Here is an 18,352-nt window from a genome sequence, read left to right on the forward strand (position 1 = left end):
TGGAGTCCGGAGATCCACAGCAGGAGCCAAAAGCCTCCCCGAGGAGCCGACCACTGCCGACAGGGTGAGAACTCCCAGGCAGGGCTGCGGAGGCTTCTCAGCAGAGGGGGCAGGAGGGGCTATGGGGAAAGGACCCTGCCACCTTCCCCCAGGCAGGCCTTCAGCCTAAACCCGGTTGTTGCTGCTTTTTGGTGTCCCTCCAGCCTACTGCTCAGGTGGAATGGCTAGGAAGGAAGCCCTACAGAAGCCAATTGAAGTATTTTTCTGAGAAAACATGAAATCAGTCATTAATCAACATACTAATTGTTAACAGAAAACAGAGCTAATTAAACACTGTAGAATAAAACTAGAAAGCAGAAGGGGAAGAGATTTTTTTTTTTAAAGAGTTTTATTTGTGAGTAGAACTTAATGATACAAGAAAAAGAAAAATACAGGACTTTATTTTGCCCCAAAGTGTGTAACCATACCATACATGACTACATTTCATATTGTAATACAAAGAATTAAAAGAACAAACTACAAAATTAGAAATTAAGAGTCATTGCATATGTGGTCAAGATAAATGGAGGGACTCCATTAATGAACTGAAACATAGAGCAATTAGTAATTTAATTACGACCCTGCAATAAAACACAATTTAGCAAAATAAGTATTGTATGCTTCCTAGTGTACAGAGGACATACAAGGTTAAAGTACAAGCTCAAAGCCATTAGTGCCATGCAGTCCTGACTAAACAGTACTGTTCGGGGGGCTCGCGCACAGTGATTCCTGCTGCTCCTACTCCTGCCCTACCTCTCCCCATCCCAGAACAGGTGAAGTTACACTTCTCGTGGTACTCGATACTACCTCCAAACCTCTTCCCTCACTTGAAGCCTTACAGCTCTGCCATTTCAGCTGTTTTCCCTTCACTGTCTGAAACCAGTCCAAGGCATCACTACGCCTCAGGCCTAATGTAGGCCTTTCTAATCCGAAGCTGCACCTAGCTGCTGAACCCACCTCTTACTCGATGCTTCTACTGCATGAATTAATTGTAAGGCATTAATTTCCTGCTATTTTACCAATCACAATGGTTAATAATACATTATCCTACAAGGTAACATCCACGTTCTGTTACTGACCCTTACTGCACGTCAAAGCATCTCCCTCTCCCGCACACGAAGGAGTTTTCAGTGGTTTCTGCTGTTACAACCAGAAATGCTAATACTGGAAACCGCACACGATTCACAACCTTCCCCGCCCGGGGCTGGGGTAAGTTACGTACGGTTTCTGGAGAATTCTTGCAAGCTTTACCTATCAGATTTGGAAACTATTTTTACGATTAGTGATAGACAGAAGCATGGCAATAACTGGAAAATAGGTAATTCAGTAGTGAAAGTGATTTTCTTTACCATGCTACATATTAAACAAACATTTATAGCAAACATCTGTGAAAATACATCATTAAGAAGGTTAGCTGGGATTTCTGTACTTTACTGCTGGCAACAACAACAACAAAAATAAAGAAATGCCAGTGTGTGTTGTTTTTTTTTTTTTTTAAGTGAAAATAATATCAAAAGAAGGTTCAATAGTGTAACACATTTACATTTTTATCATGGTAAGGAATAAACACAAAAGGCCGCGAATAGGGTTTATACGCAACAGGTTTGCATGTGCACCCAAGGTATTTTTAAGCAGGTGCAATAAACCCGTGCTAAGGCCTAAAATACAGCTGCCCAGGCTTCATACCACCAGCTGGAAAGCTTCTGGCAGAGTCACTTTAACCTTTTCTAACAGCCCAATTACCATATGACTGATTCCTAGGGAGGCAAAAACTGAAAGACAGATTTCCCCCAAGCTGTACTCACTGGAAAGGCTGGGCTCCTTCAACGCACACGAGCGGAACACGCCAGTTATTTCAGTCCTCCTAGACAAAGATGATTTCAAGTGCCAGACGTAAAATAAAGTGAAACACACCTTCATTTCGTTACAATAGTCAGAAGAGAGGAGGAATGGATAGTCTTAAAGCTTTACTAAAACATGATCTGTAATCACAAGATTGCAGAAGCCTACGTGTCAGTTCAAGACATCCCCTTGAAAACACCACTGCAAAAGCATCCTCTCTAGAAGTCAACATTTAAGAAGAAATTTACTTGGGACTCTGAGCAGAATATTTAAAGAGAAAGCTTCTTGTGGTAAGCAATTTGTGTTGCATTTTTAATTGTGAAAACTTATTCTCCTGTAAAGCGGTGTGGGCTTTAAAGTATAAATAGTGGTTCAATGACTTCTGCGTGGAAATCATTGGTATTTGATTAGAAAGTAGGGATCAGATCTGCGGTAGCTGCTGAAAACACAGGATTAGCACCTTTTCAGATGTTAATTTCTGGTTATAACCTTAAACAATCAAGCCATAACTCGAGGGGCTGGTTGGATTACTTGTTGCATTCATTTACATAATAAGACAAAACACTCAGTACAATCTGGTACATTCTAGTGGTTAATGAATTTTAAAATATGACAGTGTTTCTGCAGTGTGTTTGGCCTTTAGGAGTCACTCTTCTTTTTACTCTTCTTCAGGAAGGAAGGAGTGCGAAACTTCTTTTTCTTTTTTGATGGGGACTTTCCTGGAGATTCATCACTACCTGCATCAGCTGCTGTCCCCTCCTCAGCTGTCGGTGTTACCGGCTCTTCAGCAGGTTGAGACTGGGGTTCCTTATTTTCCACTGCAGGTGATTCCGTTTGGCTTTTGGGCACTTCTTCATCACATCTCCCTTCCTCCTTTCCTAAGGGAGGGAAGCTGAGTGCTTCTGAAGGCTCGTCAGGGGTGAGATCTGGGAGGGTTTGCTTGAAAGTTGCAGCATCACTGTCATCTTTGTAAGTCTGGTCCTGCTGTGTCTCTAATGGACGGACAGATAATGACCCAGTTAGTTCACTCGTGTCCCTCGGGCAGGGAGAGCCAAGCAAGTCGATGGTAAGTGCACTCTATAAAATAAACTAAAATATTTACTTTGCATAAAAGCCTTTGTAATAGGTCTATCCTTCTTTAGCTTTCAGCAGAGATAGAAATAAGATATTCAAAAGTTTTGCTTGTTTTTGGGATTCTTACCACAGAAGAGATAAAGCTCAATTCCATTCTGTGGGTGTAAGCCAGTGAGAAAGCAACTGTTTAGATTTCTCTTATGTTTAGTGTGCATCACTTGCAGGCAACGTGAGATCTTAGTAGAGTAAGCAGGAATTAAACTTACAGTTTTCATTGGCATTGAAGAGAGCATCATGACATTCAGAATCTTGATTAATTTTTCAGTTTTATCCCAGCAGGTTTAAAAGAAAGTGCTGATTTGTAGCTGATATATGCAAATCCATTAATTTCTAAACCACTGGCTTGCCAATTTTTAATTGCAAAACATGGATTTCCATAATGTTCTTGCATGAGGTCTAACACACGTGGTTTCTGAATATCATTTCCCATCACAAAGGCTTCACTTCTTTTGCAAGATATATGAATATATATTACGGATTCTTATAAGTAAAATCCATGTAGTTTATCAAATTAAATAAGCTCAGCAGGTTATGCAATACAGCAAATCTCACCCCAGAAAAATGGACCATCAAAAATTCAGTGGCAACTTAATGTCCAAAGGTGAATTTTACCACTACTCTCAAATTGTAACACCTTTCTCATTCACCACTATGCTTTAGAGATGTTCTGTTGAAAGCTCTTTTGTGCATACATACACAACAATGATCACTTTTCAAGTTCCCTGCATTTTTCAACACTGCACTGAAGCTGAGAAGTATCTCCTTAGCTGTGTCAAATATATCTCCACTGATGTTAGGTAAGGAGGAATTTAGAACAAAATCGAGGCCATACTCATTGTTAGGCACAAAAGAAAGGCATCTACGTTTTGCATCTATGTTTCCCCCTTTTAAAAGTTAAAATCTGTTTTTTCCCTCCAAAACACTGACAGCTTTCACAAGAACTTAGAGAAAATACTGGATACTTCCCAGTTTTTCTTATGGAAAGGACAGTGACTTTATTTCTGCCACATGGGACTTACTATCCTGTAATATCTTTACAGGGCTGTTCTGTGAATACCTGGTAGGAAACCAACATGTTCTGCCTAGAGCACCACAAACATCTAATATGTTAAATAAACAAAACACACTAGTATTCAGTTCCAAACACACAGAATGCACAAGTTAGAAATTTTAAAGTTATAATGCAGGCAGGATTTAAAACAGAGTAAAAAAGAGAAAGCAATTATGTACATTACGAGCTGCCTCCTAAAGCTCTAGATTAACCAGTACAAATGTCCATCATATATATACACATAACAAGTACTACCTACAGCTCTTCACTACCACTACACTCTTTTTGGTTTGGATTTTACTTTTTCAGGAATTAATCGAGAACATTAGCAGGGTTGGTTTTAGAACAGGCACCGTATTTGTCTGTTGGTCAGATTTATTATTATTATTTTAAAACAAGTTTATTTTAAACTTACTGCAACCCTTCCCAGTTTGTCAAATTACCTTCATCTCTACTGAAGAGATTAACATTAAGACAGAATGGAACAAAAGTCTGTTTATCTAGCTCACTAAGAGCAATATTTTACAGAATTATGGAGATTAACGAATTCTATATTAGACTAAAAAGCATACAATACGTAAAAGGCTTGTTATTTTACTTGATGGATTTCCGTAATGTAGCCCAGAAGGTTTCAAATTATATCTTGCTGCAAAAAAACTATTTACAGTTTAATAATTCAACAGTACCTCAGAAAGTTTCATGCTGTTTTTTTCCCTCCCTTCAGAATAATCAAGTCTACATCCATGCTCTCCCTTTATATATATATATATATATATATATGTATATAAAATATATTGTGGCATAAGAGAGCTTTGAAAAGTAACATTAATACTTGTGTTTACAATTAACATTATTTACGAAAATAAAGGTTTATGGTTTTTTTACTTGCTTGTTTTTTAAACATATGGACAAAGATACAAACTAGGCTATAACTCAAACATAAAACACTTCTGACTTCAGCTACACTTTAACAGAAAGAATATGAGGAAAAAAACTGAGAGGTGGTTGTATACAGAGAACACTGTCATTCAGCAGAACTCCTGCCAGTCAGAGTTGTCATGATGTGCATTTTCAACTACTCAAGTCTCTAAAATAAGCATTGTACATTTGTCCTGTCAAGTTTATACCCATATGAGTTTGTGGAACAGAGTTCTCAGCATAGAAGAATTTTCAGATTTTAGAACCTTATTAGTATTATCACAGTTGTTTATGATATAATCAATCTGATGTTTACATCTACGACAAAAACACTGGCATTCAGATACAACAGGACATACAAATGGAGTGGGCCAAACATCCTTATTACTTTAAAGTATAATCTGATGTAGCCCTGCAGATCTGGCGGAAACAGCTGCGGAAGTTGCTGCCACCAAGTACTTGCTGTCACTCCTTGGCTGGAATTTGAGTTTCCCTACAGCTTACATGTAACAGGATTAATTCCATTTCCACTTCCGTGTAGGTGTGTGCTGGATTAGTTCAGATCTACATCACTGGTACCATTTTTGAACTGGAATAGATTAGGAACTTTCATCACCAAGTATAAACTGTGCAGGCAGCAGCAAACTGTTGGGGCAGAAACTCCCAGACCTGTTTCAGCTATAGCTGAAGGACAACTTCAGACTATCCCTTTTGAAACTATAAGGAGTCAGACACAGATATGGAAACACACAATGTCACTTCTGCAGTCTCTTTCAAAGGGGGAAAGCATTTTAACATATAATCTGTAACTACCTAGAGTTTCATGAAATCAAGAACTACGGAAATCAGTGTCTCAACTGAAAAAGCCTGCCTTTTAAAAAGCGCAGTACAACAAAAAAAATTAGTAAAAGAAGCAAGAGTGAAGCAAAGCACATAAGCAGGTCAGAGTATGGAATGATACTTACTATGGTAACAGGTACTCTTTAGCATATCCATCTCCTGTTTGTAACGCAGCCACAAGAAGAAAAAAGCACAAATAGAGAATCTATGCATTCATCACAGCCATTGTGTTAAATTAGAAGAATGGTTGCAACCATTCTTATAGAAACAGAATGAGATGAAGTAGTGAATGGAAGACTAACAGACGAGTGATATATCCAATGTACAAGGTAAAGGAAACAAGACAAAAATTAGATTACACCTGTTCAAGATTTTTTTTTCTTCTGAGGAAATCATAGACTCTCCCAGCCCTGTCTCATTTTAATCAAAATTACCATGTCAGATCAGCAAACAATGAAACTAAGACTGAAATTGAGTTGGTAAACATTTACTGAGGTGTAATCCAAGTACAATAATGTTTAAGAAATGTGCAATCAGTGAAGGAGATTTACCAAAGCAACTAATTAGTATCTGGTTCACCATCAGACATTTCATTTCATAAGGACAAGTCTTTCTTGCAGAAAGTGCACAAACAAGTAAATCACTTGAGAAACACCAAGAGATGACAAGGCAATTCTGAAGAGATGAAAATTTGTCTTTATATTAATGCACACTTCTTTATTATTGTAAACAGAACTCCTATCACACAGTTCAGAGTAGTATATTTTAGGTAGTATAAAAACAGAATACAAGAAATAATTTACCTTTATTAGATACTAGTACATACATTTTCATGCGTCAGTCACTAATGATGCAGTTACTGGCTTCCCCTGGCCCCCAAATCAGAAGAACATACCTTCCTCTACTTTAATTGGTGTGCTGGGAGGAGTGCGCGCTGAAGTGTGATCAGGGGGACTTCGCTCTTTCTGTTGTCTGCCATCTTCTGAAGGTTCTGCAGGTGTAGACAAACAGAAATTAAAGAGACGGACAAAATGCTTCAGCATGGGAAAAGACAAGTGTCCTTTTGCTTCAAACACAGGAAATCTGAACACATTTTTCTGAATCAAAATTCTGCCAGGGTATTAAATAATATCAAAACAAGCAAAAGAAATTTAAGTGACAGCTTGGTATTAACAACACTGTTCAAGTCACAGTTGTGCTGTTCTGTATTTTTTGTTTTTATAACTAAAAGTATATGAATAATATAATGGTTTATGAGCTAGGACAGAATATTGTCCTAAGAAAAGTTGTGAGAAAAATCAAAAGGAAGATACAAATAAATGGGGGGAGGGGTGTGTGCTATCAGACCAACACAAGCTAATGCTCTTTTGCTTGCTTTGAATTGTTTTCCTGAAATTCAGGGTAAATAAAATTGCATACAAAAAGAAAAGAATGAAAGACTGCACAGCTGATCAGAGAAACATGCAGTAATTGAATGATTCAAAACAGATTTCACAGTGGTTTGCATATTTGCTATTAGTAAGGAGGGTCCCCCTTGCTTCCAGGTTTAAATAGCCCTAGATGCAAAGGAATAATTAATAGGGTACACCATACATCAGGAACAACACAGAATCATTGTTCCAGACAGTTCATCTAGACAATTAAACAGTTAAATCAGTCCCACAGACAGGAGTCAACTGACAGAATCTCCAAACGATGAAGACAGAGTTTGTTCCTTAGATTGCAAGTGCAACTGTACCATATTCTGAGGCCTCAGTCAAAAGGTCGGGATTGGACCTTAACGCTTTGATCACTGCAGTATGAAATTCCTTTTGGGAGGACTTCTGCCCAGCTGGCTCTTCTCGGTTAAGATGTGTGATGACTGGCTGCATGGTCTGACAAGAAACCCGTGCAGCAGCAAACTGAGTGTTATCTAAAGATTTAGACACTGATGATGCGTCACGATCCTGTAAAGTCTTCATATCTGTTCCTTGAAAGGTTTTTGACCTGCCTTTCAAATCCAGAGATTTTTTTATGAGAAGTGTTTTGCTCACTGATGTTCTGATTTCTAAGCAAAGCACTCTGTTCCCCAGCTGGAGTCTGTCTCACTAACACAGTCTCTCCATATTTTGCTATCTTATCTAAGACGGATGTAGCAATGTTACCGAGAAAATAACGGTATGCAGTTATACAGGCATGACAGCACGGTATCCCAGTCCCCCAGACACTTCAATACTTGCGTAACTGAACATATACAGTCTCCAGTGGTTCCTACATTGTCTTATCAAGAAGCAGCAGCAGGGAGCACACAGTGCAAAAGAAACTGCACTTCTAGTTCCTGCATCATACAGTTCCCGCACCATTCAATTCAAACCTTAACCACAGATGAATTGTAAGTGTTGGAAGTATTATCCTGTAAAACTTTACAGAAGTAGGGCAGGATAACTACTTCAGATGCAGTAATCTCATTTTACAGAGATTCTCTCCTAATTCTATGATAATTTAGAAAGTCTTTTTCTTGGGAAGTCTCCCTGATGTGCCATTTCCAAGTAGCAATCAGATTTTGTTATCTTCCCAAAGTTCTCAAATCCAGAGGTTTCAGTGAGTTAGAAAAATGCAGTTTTGTTACTAAAAAGCAACATCTCTCTCTCACCCCAGATGATCTCTAGTGCTAAGGGAAACACAGCAGAACAACCTGGGATACTCTGCAGTACCTAAACACTTTTATGACTGAAGTTTTAAGCTTTCAGCTTCCTAATAGGAGCATTAACTGGCCATACTGAACACCTCAGGATATTTTTTTCAAATGAACTCAATGCATTTTACAGAATACTCTACAGCACTTGGATTGCCCTCCCTATCTCCAACATTCTTGTCAAATTCCTAATTCACACTGGAAAAAAATGGAACACAAGCAAAATAACCTATGGCCTTTGCAGGTAACTCGCATTCCAATTAGTAGCACGCTTGCTTTTATTGAAGTCTATTACAGAAAAAAAAACAACACACAGACAAACCAACCTTCTGGCCCCTTCTGCTTCCTTTCTACTTCTTTGCGGTATTCTTCCAGTTCTCGATCAGTGAGTTTATTGAAGGGATTTGGTCCTGTTGTGCTCACTATGACTTTTGGTTGATATTCTTTCTCAATTATTGCCTTTGATGCAGTCACCAGTTCGCCCTGACGAAAGAAAATTAAGATACATCTGCAACTCAGCAGTAACTCGCGGAACCCTGAGAAGTACAGCGGCTACAAAGCAACTGAAAACAAAACAAAAAGATATCCTGAAAAATGTTACACTTACTTTCTTTTAGATTAGTAATTAAAAAAAATCCTATAGTAGAATTTAGTTTTAAATCTACATCAGGTTAATATTAAGGAGAAAATAGGTCTCATCAATTACTCTTACAGACACATCAGTGTTTCCACCAGGGACTATCCACCATTAAAGCAGTAAATCAAACAGCAGCCAGTCTAGCTGAATTCACAGAAGTATCGCGTTTCTTTTTCTCCCCACAAAAGAAACAGGATACTAGGCCCAATTGCATGGCAATCTGGGTACAAAATACCTGTAGAAGTTAACAGGACTCAGCTCATAGGTTGGTTTTTATTTTTTAAATAAGAAAAAAGCCATTTTTGCTAGCTACTACATAACATCTAACAGATGTTAGAGTAAAAAGCCATCTTGTAAGTGTTCTGCGTACACCAGATTAACTTAACTACAAGCAATTTTTAAGTAACTAAGCTTAACTGTCATTTTTATGAGTTAGCATATTTACATCTACAACATTGGTCATAAAAGCCACATAAAATGTTATACCAACAAAAATAAAATGGTAGCAATTCTATGTACAATAAATTATAATGGACAAAAGCAGCTGCATCAGCGATTCTCTAATAGAAAGGTTTTACATTTGTCTTCTCTAACCGTACAGCAAAGACTAAAGCCATTGGCTTTTCGTCATCTCAGGTACAGAAGATGCTTGCCTGGGTAGCTGTTGTATCTTTCAGGTGACTTGTTTAAGCATTTGTCTTTCCAGTGGATATACGCAAGTCTCGTTTATTTGGTACTAGTTTGGAAATGACTGACATGTGGTCTGTGCCTCCTGTCCTTGTGAAGTCTGAAACGTCTTTGTTATTGAAAAGAGGTACCTGAATGCCATTACCAAAGAAGCATGGGCTGATTTGCTTAAGTCACTTTCACATTCAAATGTTATTTGTATCAATACTTAAATCATTAGAATGCAGAGTTCAGAAATAAATAGCACCTGAAAGAAGAAACGAGCATTCCATGTGCACACTTAATGGACAAGCGTGAGATCTTTACTGCAGAACTGAAGGTGAAATGAGGCAGAGAACTCCTCAGGATGCTAACAGCACTTAGGACAAACTGTCAGTACCAAAAAGGTGCTAGACAAGAACAGCTAGGTATTTCTGAAAGCCTCGTGGAGAGCTCCAGAAATGTGGTGTGGTACAACCCAGGGAAATAAGCACAGCTGGTTGGCAGAATCCGTGCTTCTCTTCAGAAAGCAAACGTCAGCCAGTAAGAAGTACGGAAGAACAAACAGCATAACAACTCTCCGCTGTAAGATCCTGAAGGTAACAGCAGGAGAGAAACAAAATATTACAAATTGCCTCCCTTACTCCATAAAATAAGAGGAAGAACTCTTGTATCAGACACACAGTATTAGTAGAACGTCAAAAGCCTGTTCTCAACGCATTTCATTAAGCACCAGCTCTCGTAATGCCAGGGAAAAAAAAAAAAACATACTTGATAGCTATGGCTTTTATCACAGGATAACACATTAAAGTAAGTCACAGAACATCATCATCTGTACAAATCTTAACTGTTTTGTCAAAATCATAAAGCATCCCCCAAAACAGGTCTGAGCTTTCAATAGTGGCTGAAAATTGGTGCCCATGGTAATTTTAGATTTCCCCCCTTATTTCTTGCCCACCCTCCAAACTACGTACATAGATTTAACCATGACACTCAGTGGTAAGTAATGGGCTTGTAAAGCACCGATCTCAGGCATTAAGTTTCTAGAGTTTTCTAAGATTACAAAAGCCAACAGAGAAGGAACAAGACACACAGTGCACGCTGGTATCCCTCAAACATTTACAAGTCTTTGAACCTAGTCTGCAAGATAAACCCAAACCCAAAATGACTGGGTAGCACAGCTCTCACATGAAACCAAGTTTTACTGCATGCCTATTGACTGAGTAGTAACAACAAACAGCAAAATGTGCACCTTGCTGCAAGATGATCAATACACTGGTATTGTCTATTCTTCTTTAAATGCATTTTTTTTTAAACTGCTGGGAATAAAAGCAGCGAATTGAGCTTGTCACTTTCGCTTAAAAACATACAATGCCAACAGTATTTGTACTAGCTGAGTATCTTTGAACCAAGAGAAATAATACTGGAAAAGATCAGGCAACAACAGAAATTAGATAACGTATGGTGAAGGAAGAGCACTTGTGTTTTTGGATTCTAAAAGCAGAATTAGGTAAGACACCAGGAAAGGCATCATCTGCTGAAATGTGTTTTCAGATTAACTCATCCAGTTTTGATCAGTTATCAACAATACATGATCAGTTCAAATGCCAGAAATGAAAACTGTAAGAGCAGAGAACTCAATTTAATAGAGAAAGTAAATCCATGTAGTAACTTAAGTTTTGCAATGCACATCACTAAATCCAAGTAGAAGGGATGCATTACTTCACAAATTGGCTACAGAGCAGTCTTCCAAGAATTTTAATAAAAACATACAACAGAAAGTTAAGAGACCAACAGGAGAGAAAGAAAGGGAATACAAAGGACTATCTGATAACAGAAGACATATTTTAGATCTTTATATGTGACACTGAAGTAGACAGACTTTGCAGAGCTATTAGCCTGTCCATGTTATTTGGAGATTCCTATGAACATTCAGAAAAACTGAACAAGAAAATTGGTCTGGAGTTGCTTCCAACGTTAGAAGAGCCTGTAGAGAAGGAATAGATTTCCATATAGAAGGACTGAAACTTTCACATCAAGCAAGGCAACAAAGGACGACATGCAGAAAACTAGTGTTGTAGTGAATTAATCTGGATTATGCTGATTCTAGTATTATTTTCCATGACAGAAGTTTGATTGCTCATGTAAAGATTTGAATATCAACATTTTCTCCTCCAGAAGAAACAGCAGATAAGTTATATCCAAGAACAGAATGTTTTCACTCCTAAGAATTCTGTAGGAGCACACTCTCCCAGAAAGATCCAAGAAATCCAAGAAAGGAAAGTCAATTATGGCTAACGATATACAATATACCTTCATTCTAGCCTTGGAAGTTCACATAGCCTACCTGGAAGTTTTAGATTACCAAGTCTTTTTGCAATTTCTCCACGAAATCTTGCTTTCAGAGACAAAATCAAACCTACTCTGAGGTGGCTATTATGCAACAGGCAAGCACTTCATCTTCTTGTTCTCAGCGACAGAGCAGAATTAGCACTTTATACATGCCAATTTCTCTCAATCAGACAGCATGTTCATAGCTGTCTAACTTCGAAGTTAACAATCACACTTAATACAATCTGATGTTAATGCAGTGCCTTTCTCCAAAAAGCCAAGATTCTTAAAGGCCTGTTCATGTAGAAGTCACCACTAAAACACAGTGCCACCTCCCTCTGGGACAGAGCTTGGAGGCTTTTCATGAAGAGCAAAGCCACAGAATTTTCATTTTGAAGGAATAGACACGAAACAGGCAATCCCCTGCACTTGATGAAAATTTACATACATTTTAATCAGATTGCAGAATTGTTATTGGTAACAATAACAAGCATTCCCTCTTGGTTCAGCAAAGAATCTTACTTAACCGAGTCTGTAACATGAATAGAGTTTCATGATGCATAAGGAGTTTTGTGTTGCAACATGGCCAGGACTTCTCAGAACATGGAAAAAGCAAATGACAAGGCAAAACGGAGAATTTACTAATGCAGCATAGGCACAAGAAACTCAAAGCATTACATGCATACAAAACACAAATAGGATTTTTTCCATCTGAAATAGTGTGAATTACTATTTAATAACAATCTCAATGTTAGTTGAAAACATAATACATTTTAAGACTTACTGCAATTAGATGGAACTTTTTTACTTAAATTGTAATTGAGTGTCTAAGAAATTGTCAACTGAAGACTTCTAATTATCTGGTACCTAGAAGTCCTTAAGTCTTTGGTGTATAGGTCTCCTTACAGCTTCATTCCTTGTGAGGTTTACGTGGGCATCATAACTTTGCTTATATTTCCTTTGTTCTACAATATGCAACTAAATTTCAGCATCATCTTTCTAAATCCCGCCCCCACCAGGAAATTCTTTATTAAACATTCAGGTCGTAATACATACATAGATAAGAAAGAATGAAATTGGCCGCTCCTACTGTAACTGACATTCTGATATAATTTTAGATAGTATTTCAGGAGGAAAGCACTTTAATGACACCCCAAAGCAGAAAGACATCCAAATGATGTCTAAACCCTGCCATTACACTACTAGGCAATATCATAACCTTTAGGCCTTTCGTTGGTTCCTTGACACTTACAAAAATCCATTTAAAATATTTGACTAGTTTTATAGAAAGATGATGCCATTTTTCAAAAGTAATACTGGAAAGATACCACGCATGTCCCTGATGAAACAAACTGTTGTGATAACCAACGGATGCCTATCATAAAAATAATTTTCACTTCAAAAGGTATTGTTATCAAGCAGAGAAGCTGCCCGAATAAGGGGCAGGCACTACCATGAAGATTTTTTTGTTTTACTTTTCCTCTTAAACCTGGAAATAATTCTATTGTTTTATCCATATTCTGTGAGGAAAAATAAACTGTAATCTGAAAAACAACTTAATCGAATTCTCGGTATGATGCATCTATCAATAATACAAACCGACTGATTACACTAGAAAATGTTATAAAGTCATGAGTTTTGCAGCAATGATGTAAATCAAATTATTCTGTTTTTTGATGGGAAAACTATTCTGATAAGATGTTAGGCACAGAGATTTAAGAATGTGTTAGATCAAACATTGCAGCAGATCAGACAGTGATGCTTATCAAGCACAGCTTGCACTGTGCTTGTGTTAGATCACCTCTAAGAAACTCCTCCAAAACCTGGGAGACAAAACCAACTAAGGACAGAGCGTTTCCACTATGCAAACTGTACCTGTTTACTCAGCTTCAAAGGACAACCATACAAGCATTTCTTGAATTTATTCTGTATTTAAGGTATATTGCATTAAGCACAGGTATGCCAATGCATTTTAGATGTGTGGGGCATTACTCAGTCATCTTGTAGATCAACCTTTATCGGAGGAAGTTTTAAGGAAACAAAATGCAGGATCAAAGCTTAACAGTGTGACATTGCACACGCTGAGCATGTGGATATCTTCGGAATTACACTGATGTAATTACACTGACATTAAGCTAACTCCAGATGGATCTCAAATTAGAGTAATTTAATATTAATAGCATGCGAAAAGAAACCCACTACATGCAGAACCTAATCAACAGCTTAATATCAAAAGTGTTTCCTCATCAGCTTCTACAGACAAGGTAAAAGAAAATCCTTACAATATACTTTAATGGGGTAATTTAACTGCTTGTATAATCACAAATACATAATTTGGAGATCCATCTATTTTTTTCTTTCTTTTATAGCCAAATCATTAGCTAACAGAGGGAAGAGGTCACAGGGTAAGGAAGAGGTAAAATGAAGGGTGAACAACAGTATTTAGAGCAGTATGACAGGGCAGTACCTTTCTAACAGACAGAGATTTAGCGGGACTAAAGGCCTGCTCTGTGAGATCGAGCCCTTCAATAGATTCCGTACAGTCTGAGAGGGGAGCATCCTGCAACAGTAAATTGAGTAAACAGAGCAAACCGAGCCCGGGCTTTAAAACATCAACCAAGAGCATTATGCACTTGCTAAAAACATGCAAAGAAACAGTAACTGGTAGATAAAATTGCAATGACAATGAATTGACATGCACACAATATGACCCCCAACATAAGTAATGCTATGGTCACGATAAAACTTGTTAAACTTTTCAAAGTGTATCATAAAATGCATATCGGAGGCAGTTAAAGCACTCGGATATATAGAGCTTTAAAGTCTTTCAGGTGTGTTTAACAGAATAACTGCATAGCTCTAAGTCGTACTTTATTTTGAGCTATGATTCGTAGCTAGTATCTGTAGTATATCCAGATATACTGCTCTGAAGTTTTATTGATGTATAATAGGTTTTTCTTCTGCAAACTGCTCCTCAAATGTATTATCATAATATTTAACACACAACACAACTGCCCCACAGTAAGCCTGCTGTGGCCAGTATTCATACTTAAACAGATACATAAACTTGGAAAACAAACAAAAAAAGCTATCACAAAGCCCAACTACTTATGAACAAGAATCTAAATCCATATAAATAAGCCTTCTGAATTTCATGCATTACATTCAGACAAAAAAAGAAAAAAAGCATCCTCCACAGACATGCTTAAGCTACATGACGGAAGCCTCTTAAATTTCTGATCCTGAGCACTCTTGCAAGGACAATAGTGTTACCTCTAAGACTTACCTTATAAACAGTTACCCTCTGCCAATTAAAGAATAATTTTATAGGGACACATTAGGTGAAAGCAGAGGACATCACAGATTAAGCTAATGGTTTTAGGCATTTTATACTCTCACCTGTACAAGACTCCTGTCCACAACTACACCAGAAAGAACCTGTGACTGAGGGCCTGCGGTTTTAATATCTTGTAAGTTTTGCTCCCGGATCTGTAAAGGAAAGCAGCAGAATACAGTCACATAAACAACACAAAAAAAAATTTTTAAATGTAGTTAATTTTTTTTTTTTTTTTTTTTTTTTTTTAATTTGAAAGAGTGAGTGAACCAGTCTGTACTGTCCCTCACTTTTTGGTACTGGCTTATAGTAAAACTGTAGAGATCAGGTAGCAGACAAATCCAATTTGTGGAAAAAAGCAAGGAGAGAAGAGAATTGCAGAGGTGATTTTTATAAGTCTGTTGTACCCAATCTGTCCTTTGTGTTATAACAGACTAGTGACAGAAACCTATAATCTCATCTTCCTACCGAGCTTACTGTAACATTGTATAACGTTCCATTTTTTGCATCCAATCAGGCCCATATTCTTAGAAGGGCATAAAAATATTTACCTACACAAACTGACACTCTTCTGAGAGTATTCAAACTTCTTTTTTTGCTTTCTAAATACCCCCAGATCTTCCAAAACTGAAGATAGGAACAGAAAATGGGTATTTAAATCTAGGTATTGTCTATTTAAATTAGATATCCTGCAATGGCAAAGAATTCATAACAACTAATTCAAAATATATTTGTTGTCATTTAGTGCCCTTATTGTCATGAGGAGAGCAAGAAGTTGTAAAGTTTTACTTCTCTCCTTTTAGCCACTTCATTTTTAATACAGCAATGTTTGTGTTTCAAACACCAAGAAAGTGCTCGGCAATTTCACCAGACTGCTCATTTCAAGTGATCATTAATTTACAGTGCTGAGTCAGGAAAAGCAAAAGCTCTGTCAGCCTTATACAAGTTTTTAGCACAAATTAGTATTCCTGTCAGTAACGCTACACAGACTTTCCTGTGACATAGCATTATGGCTAACTCCCGTGTTCCATATGGCCATGAGTTAGAAGTCAGCAAAACAACCAAGAACAAGTTAAGCATTAACAAGATGCCGGTGCTTATTTTACACTTTAAAAGAAATGAAGTGGAAAAAAAAAATCTATGTATTCAAGGCTTTCCCATTGGAAGACTGGTGATGAGAAGATCTGAAATTTGGAGACTGGAAAATTACTTGCTAGGTCATTTCGAAGAGAATGACATGCAGCTCCACAGGACAAAAAAGTTTTCGCAACAATCACAGCATATCGTAATATAATAAAACACAATACAGAGATAGGCTGGTAGACTTCATCTATGCCACAATTTCAACTCATGAAGTCAAAACAGATCACTCATGTAAAAGGGTGGCTTTAGAGAATAAAATGACTACCATAAACACGGTGGTGGTTGTTTCAGAGGCATCTAGCAACTGGTCTGACAGTAAAAAAAAATATGACAATGGAAGTCTTCACATAGTGGACAAGTAATACCAGCTTTTTCCAAGATGAGTTCAGAAAATTTAGGAACTGTTTCAGTATCTAGTTATAAAGGGGGAGGCAATACCAAAGTTGTCTTATCTAACCCCCCAAATTCCCTTACAGGGAAGTAAGTTAGTTCATTAGAAGTATGCTACTTCAGAAGTATGTTACTTCATGTAATGATGACCAAAACAAACAAACAAATTAAAAAAAATACTGCTATTACAAACCTTGTTCCTCATTTCTTGGACCTCCTTTGGATTAGTGTTCAATGGAACAAACAGGTTAGGGACAGCAGAGGTGGCAGTTCTATGTCCATCCTCTTTAGTCCACTGTAACGTCAAGAACAGTTGAACAGTCAGAATTGCTGTAATGGCTACAGACACTGACAGCAGCAAATTCACGTCAGAGTAGATCATGCATTATACATAACAGAGAACTGAACCAATGATTGCATTCTTCCATTCGTTTCTAAAACTACTTAAGTTGCTTCTTCAATATAAACTGTACCTTCAGATACATTTATAAATATCAGTGGTTCCCTTAAGCGAAGCTAGCAGCAACAACAACAAAAACTAAAGAGCCAGTCAACTTGCAAATAACTTCCACCCAACGCAATGTAATAACTACAGCTAGGGGCAGTTCAGAGGTTATGAAGGCTAAAAATGGCTTAAAGCTTTTTCTGTGCACTTGGCCACACTGACAACTGCAGTGTTCCATGTTTCTAAAAACAGTACACTTCTCACTTTATGAACAGACTTACATTAATACAAGAGTAGGAAAACTCCAGTATGATTAGTTATTTCTGATAAAAGTGGCCTTAAAATTTTCAAAGTGAGTTCATATTTGTTTAAAAAGGACACTATACCTTACCCAGACAGAAGTAGAGCAAGATCTAAGTCACGAGTTCTAAAACCCTGTTTACTGCCATGTTCACTTGCTGCATTTGGTGTTTTTTGTGTTTTGTTTTTTGTTTTGTTTTTTGTTTTGTTTTTTGTTTTGTTTTGTTTACAAAATAGCACGAGAGAGACAGAGAGATCATTGATTCAATCCTCCGATACTCAGCAAACATCAAAGCGAACTTAAAGCATAAGATGACAGAAGTATGAAAAGCAATGTGATGCCACTAACCAGGTTTAGTGAATGGTACTGTACTGTGAAGCAAGAGTGGGCATCACCAAAGTTTTGCATTAAAATAAGCTACTTCAGCAAAATGTTCTGTTTCCAGAATTAGTTTCTGCACAGATAGTCTGTAGCTGTAGCACAGCAACCTAGAGGAACAGTTTGGTGATGTCGAGTATTTTATAACTTATAGCTTAAAAGGTTACAAAAATATCCCAAACACAAACTTGAAGCGCTTTATGGGTTCTTCGTAGAAGGTTGCTTTATT

General features: G+C 37.5%; 1 protein-coding gene across 15 annotated transcripts in view; it reads right to left on the minus strand.

Moving 5' to 3' along the window:
• Positions 1 to 369: 369 nt before the first annotated feature.
• Positions 370 to 18,352, minus strand: part of ADD1 (adducin 1) — a 60,702-nt gene continuing 42,719 nt past the window's right edge. For 5 of the 15 annotated variants that reach the window (XM_040554623.1, XM_040554618.1, XM_040554620.1 and 2 more), the window contains exons 11-16: positions 17,193 to 17,294; positions 15,532 to 15,621; positions 14,600 to 14,692; positions 8,825 to 8,981; positions 6,720 to 6,815; positions 370 to 2,873 (exon numbers count right to left, since the gene is read on the minus strand). In XM_040554623.1, coding sequence (XP_040410557.1) covers positions 2,521 to 2,873; positions 6,720 to 6,815; positions 8,825 to 8,981; positions 14,600 to 14,692; positions 15,532 to 15,621; positions 17,193 to 17,294 — 891 coding nt within the window. In that variant the 3' untranslated portion in view covers positions 370 to 2,520. Of the gene's footprint in view, positions 2,874 to 5,948; positions 5,984 to 6,719; positions 6,816 to 8,824; positions 8,982 to 14,599; positions 14,693 to 15,531; positions 15,622 to 17,192; positions 17,295 to 18,352 lie in introns of those variants that run through there. The other 10 variants (XM_040554624.1, XM_040554622.1, XM_040554625.1 and 7 more) reach the window with 5 other exon arrangements.

Source organism: Cygnus olor, chromosome 4, assembly GCF_009769625.2.
Source record: "Cygnus olor isolate bCygOlo1 chromosome 4, bCygOlo1.pri.v2, whole genome shotgun sequence".
Classification (NCBI taxonomy): Eukaryota; Metazoa; Chordata; class Aves; order Anseriformes; family Anatidae; genus Cygnus; species Cygnus olor.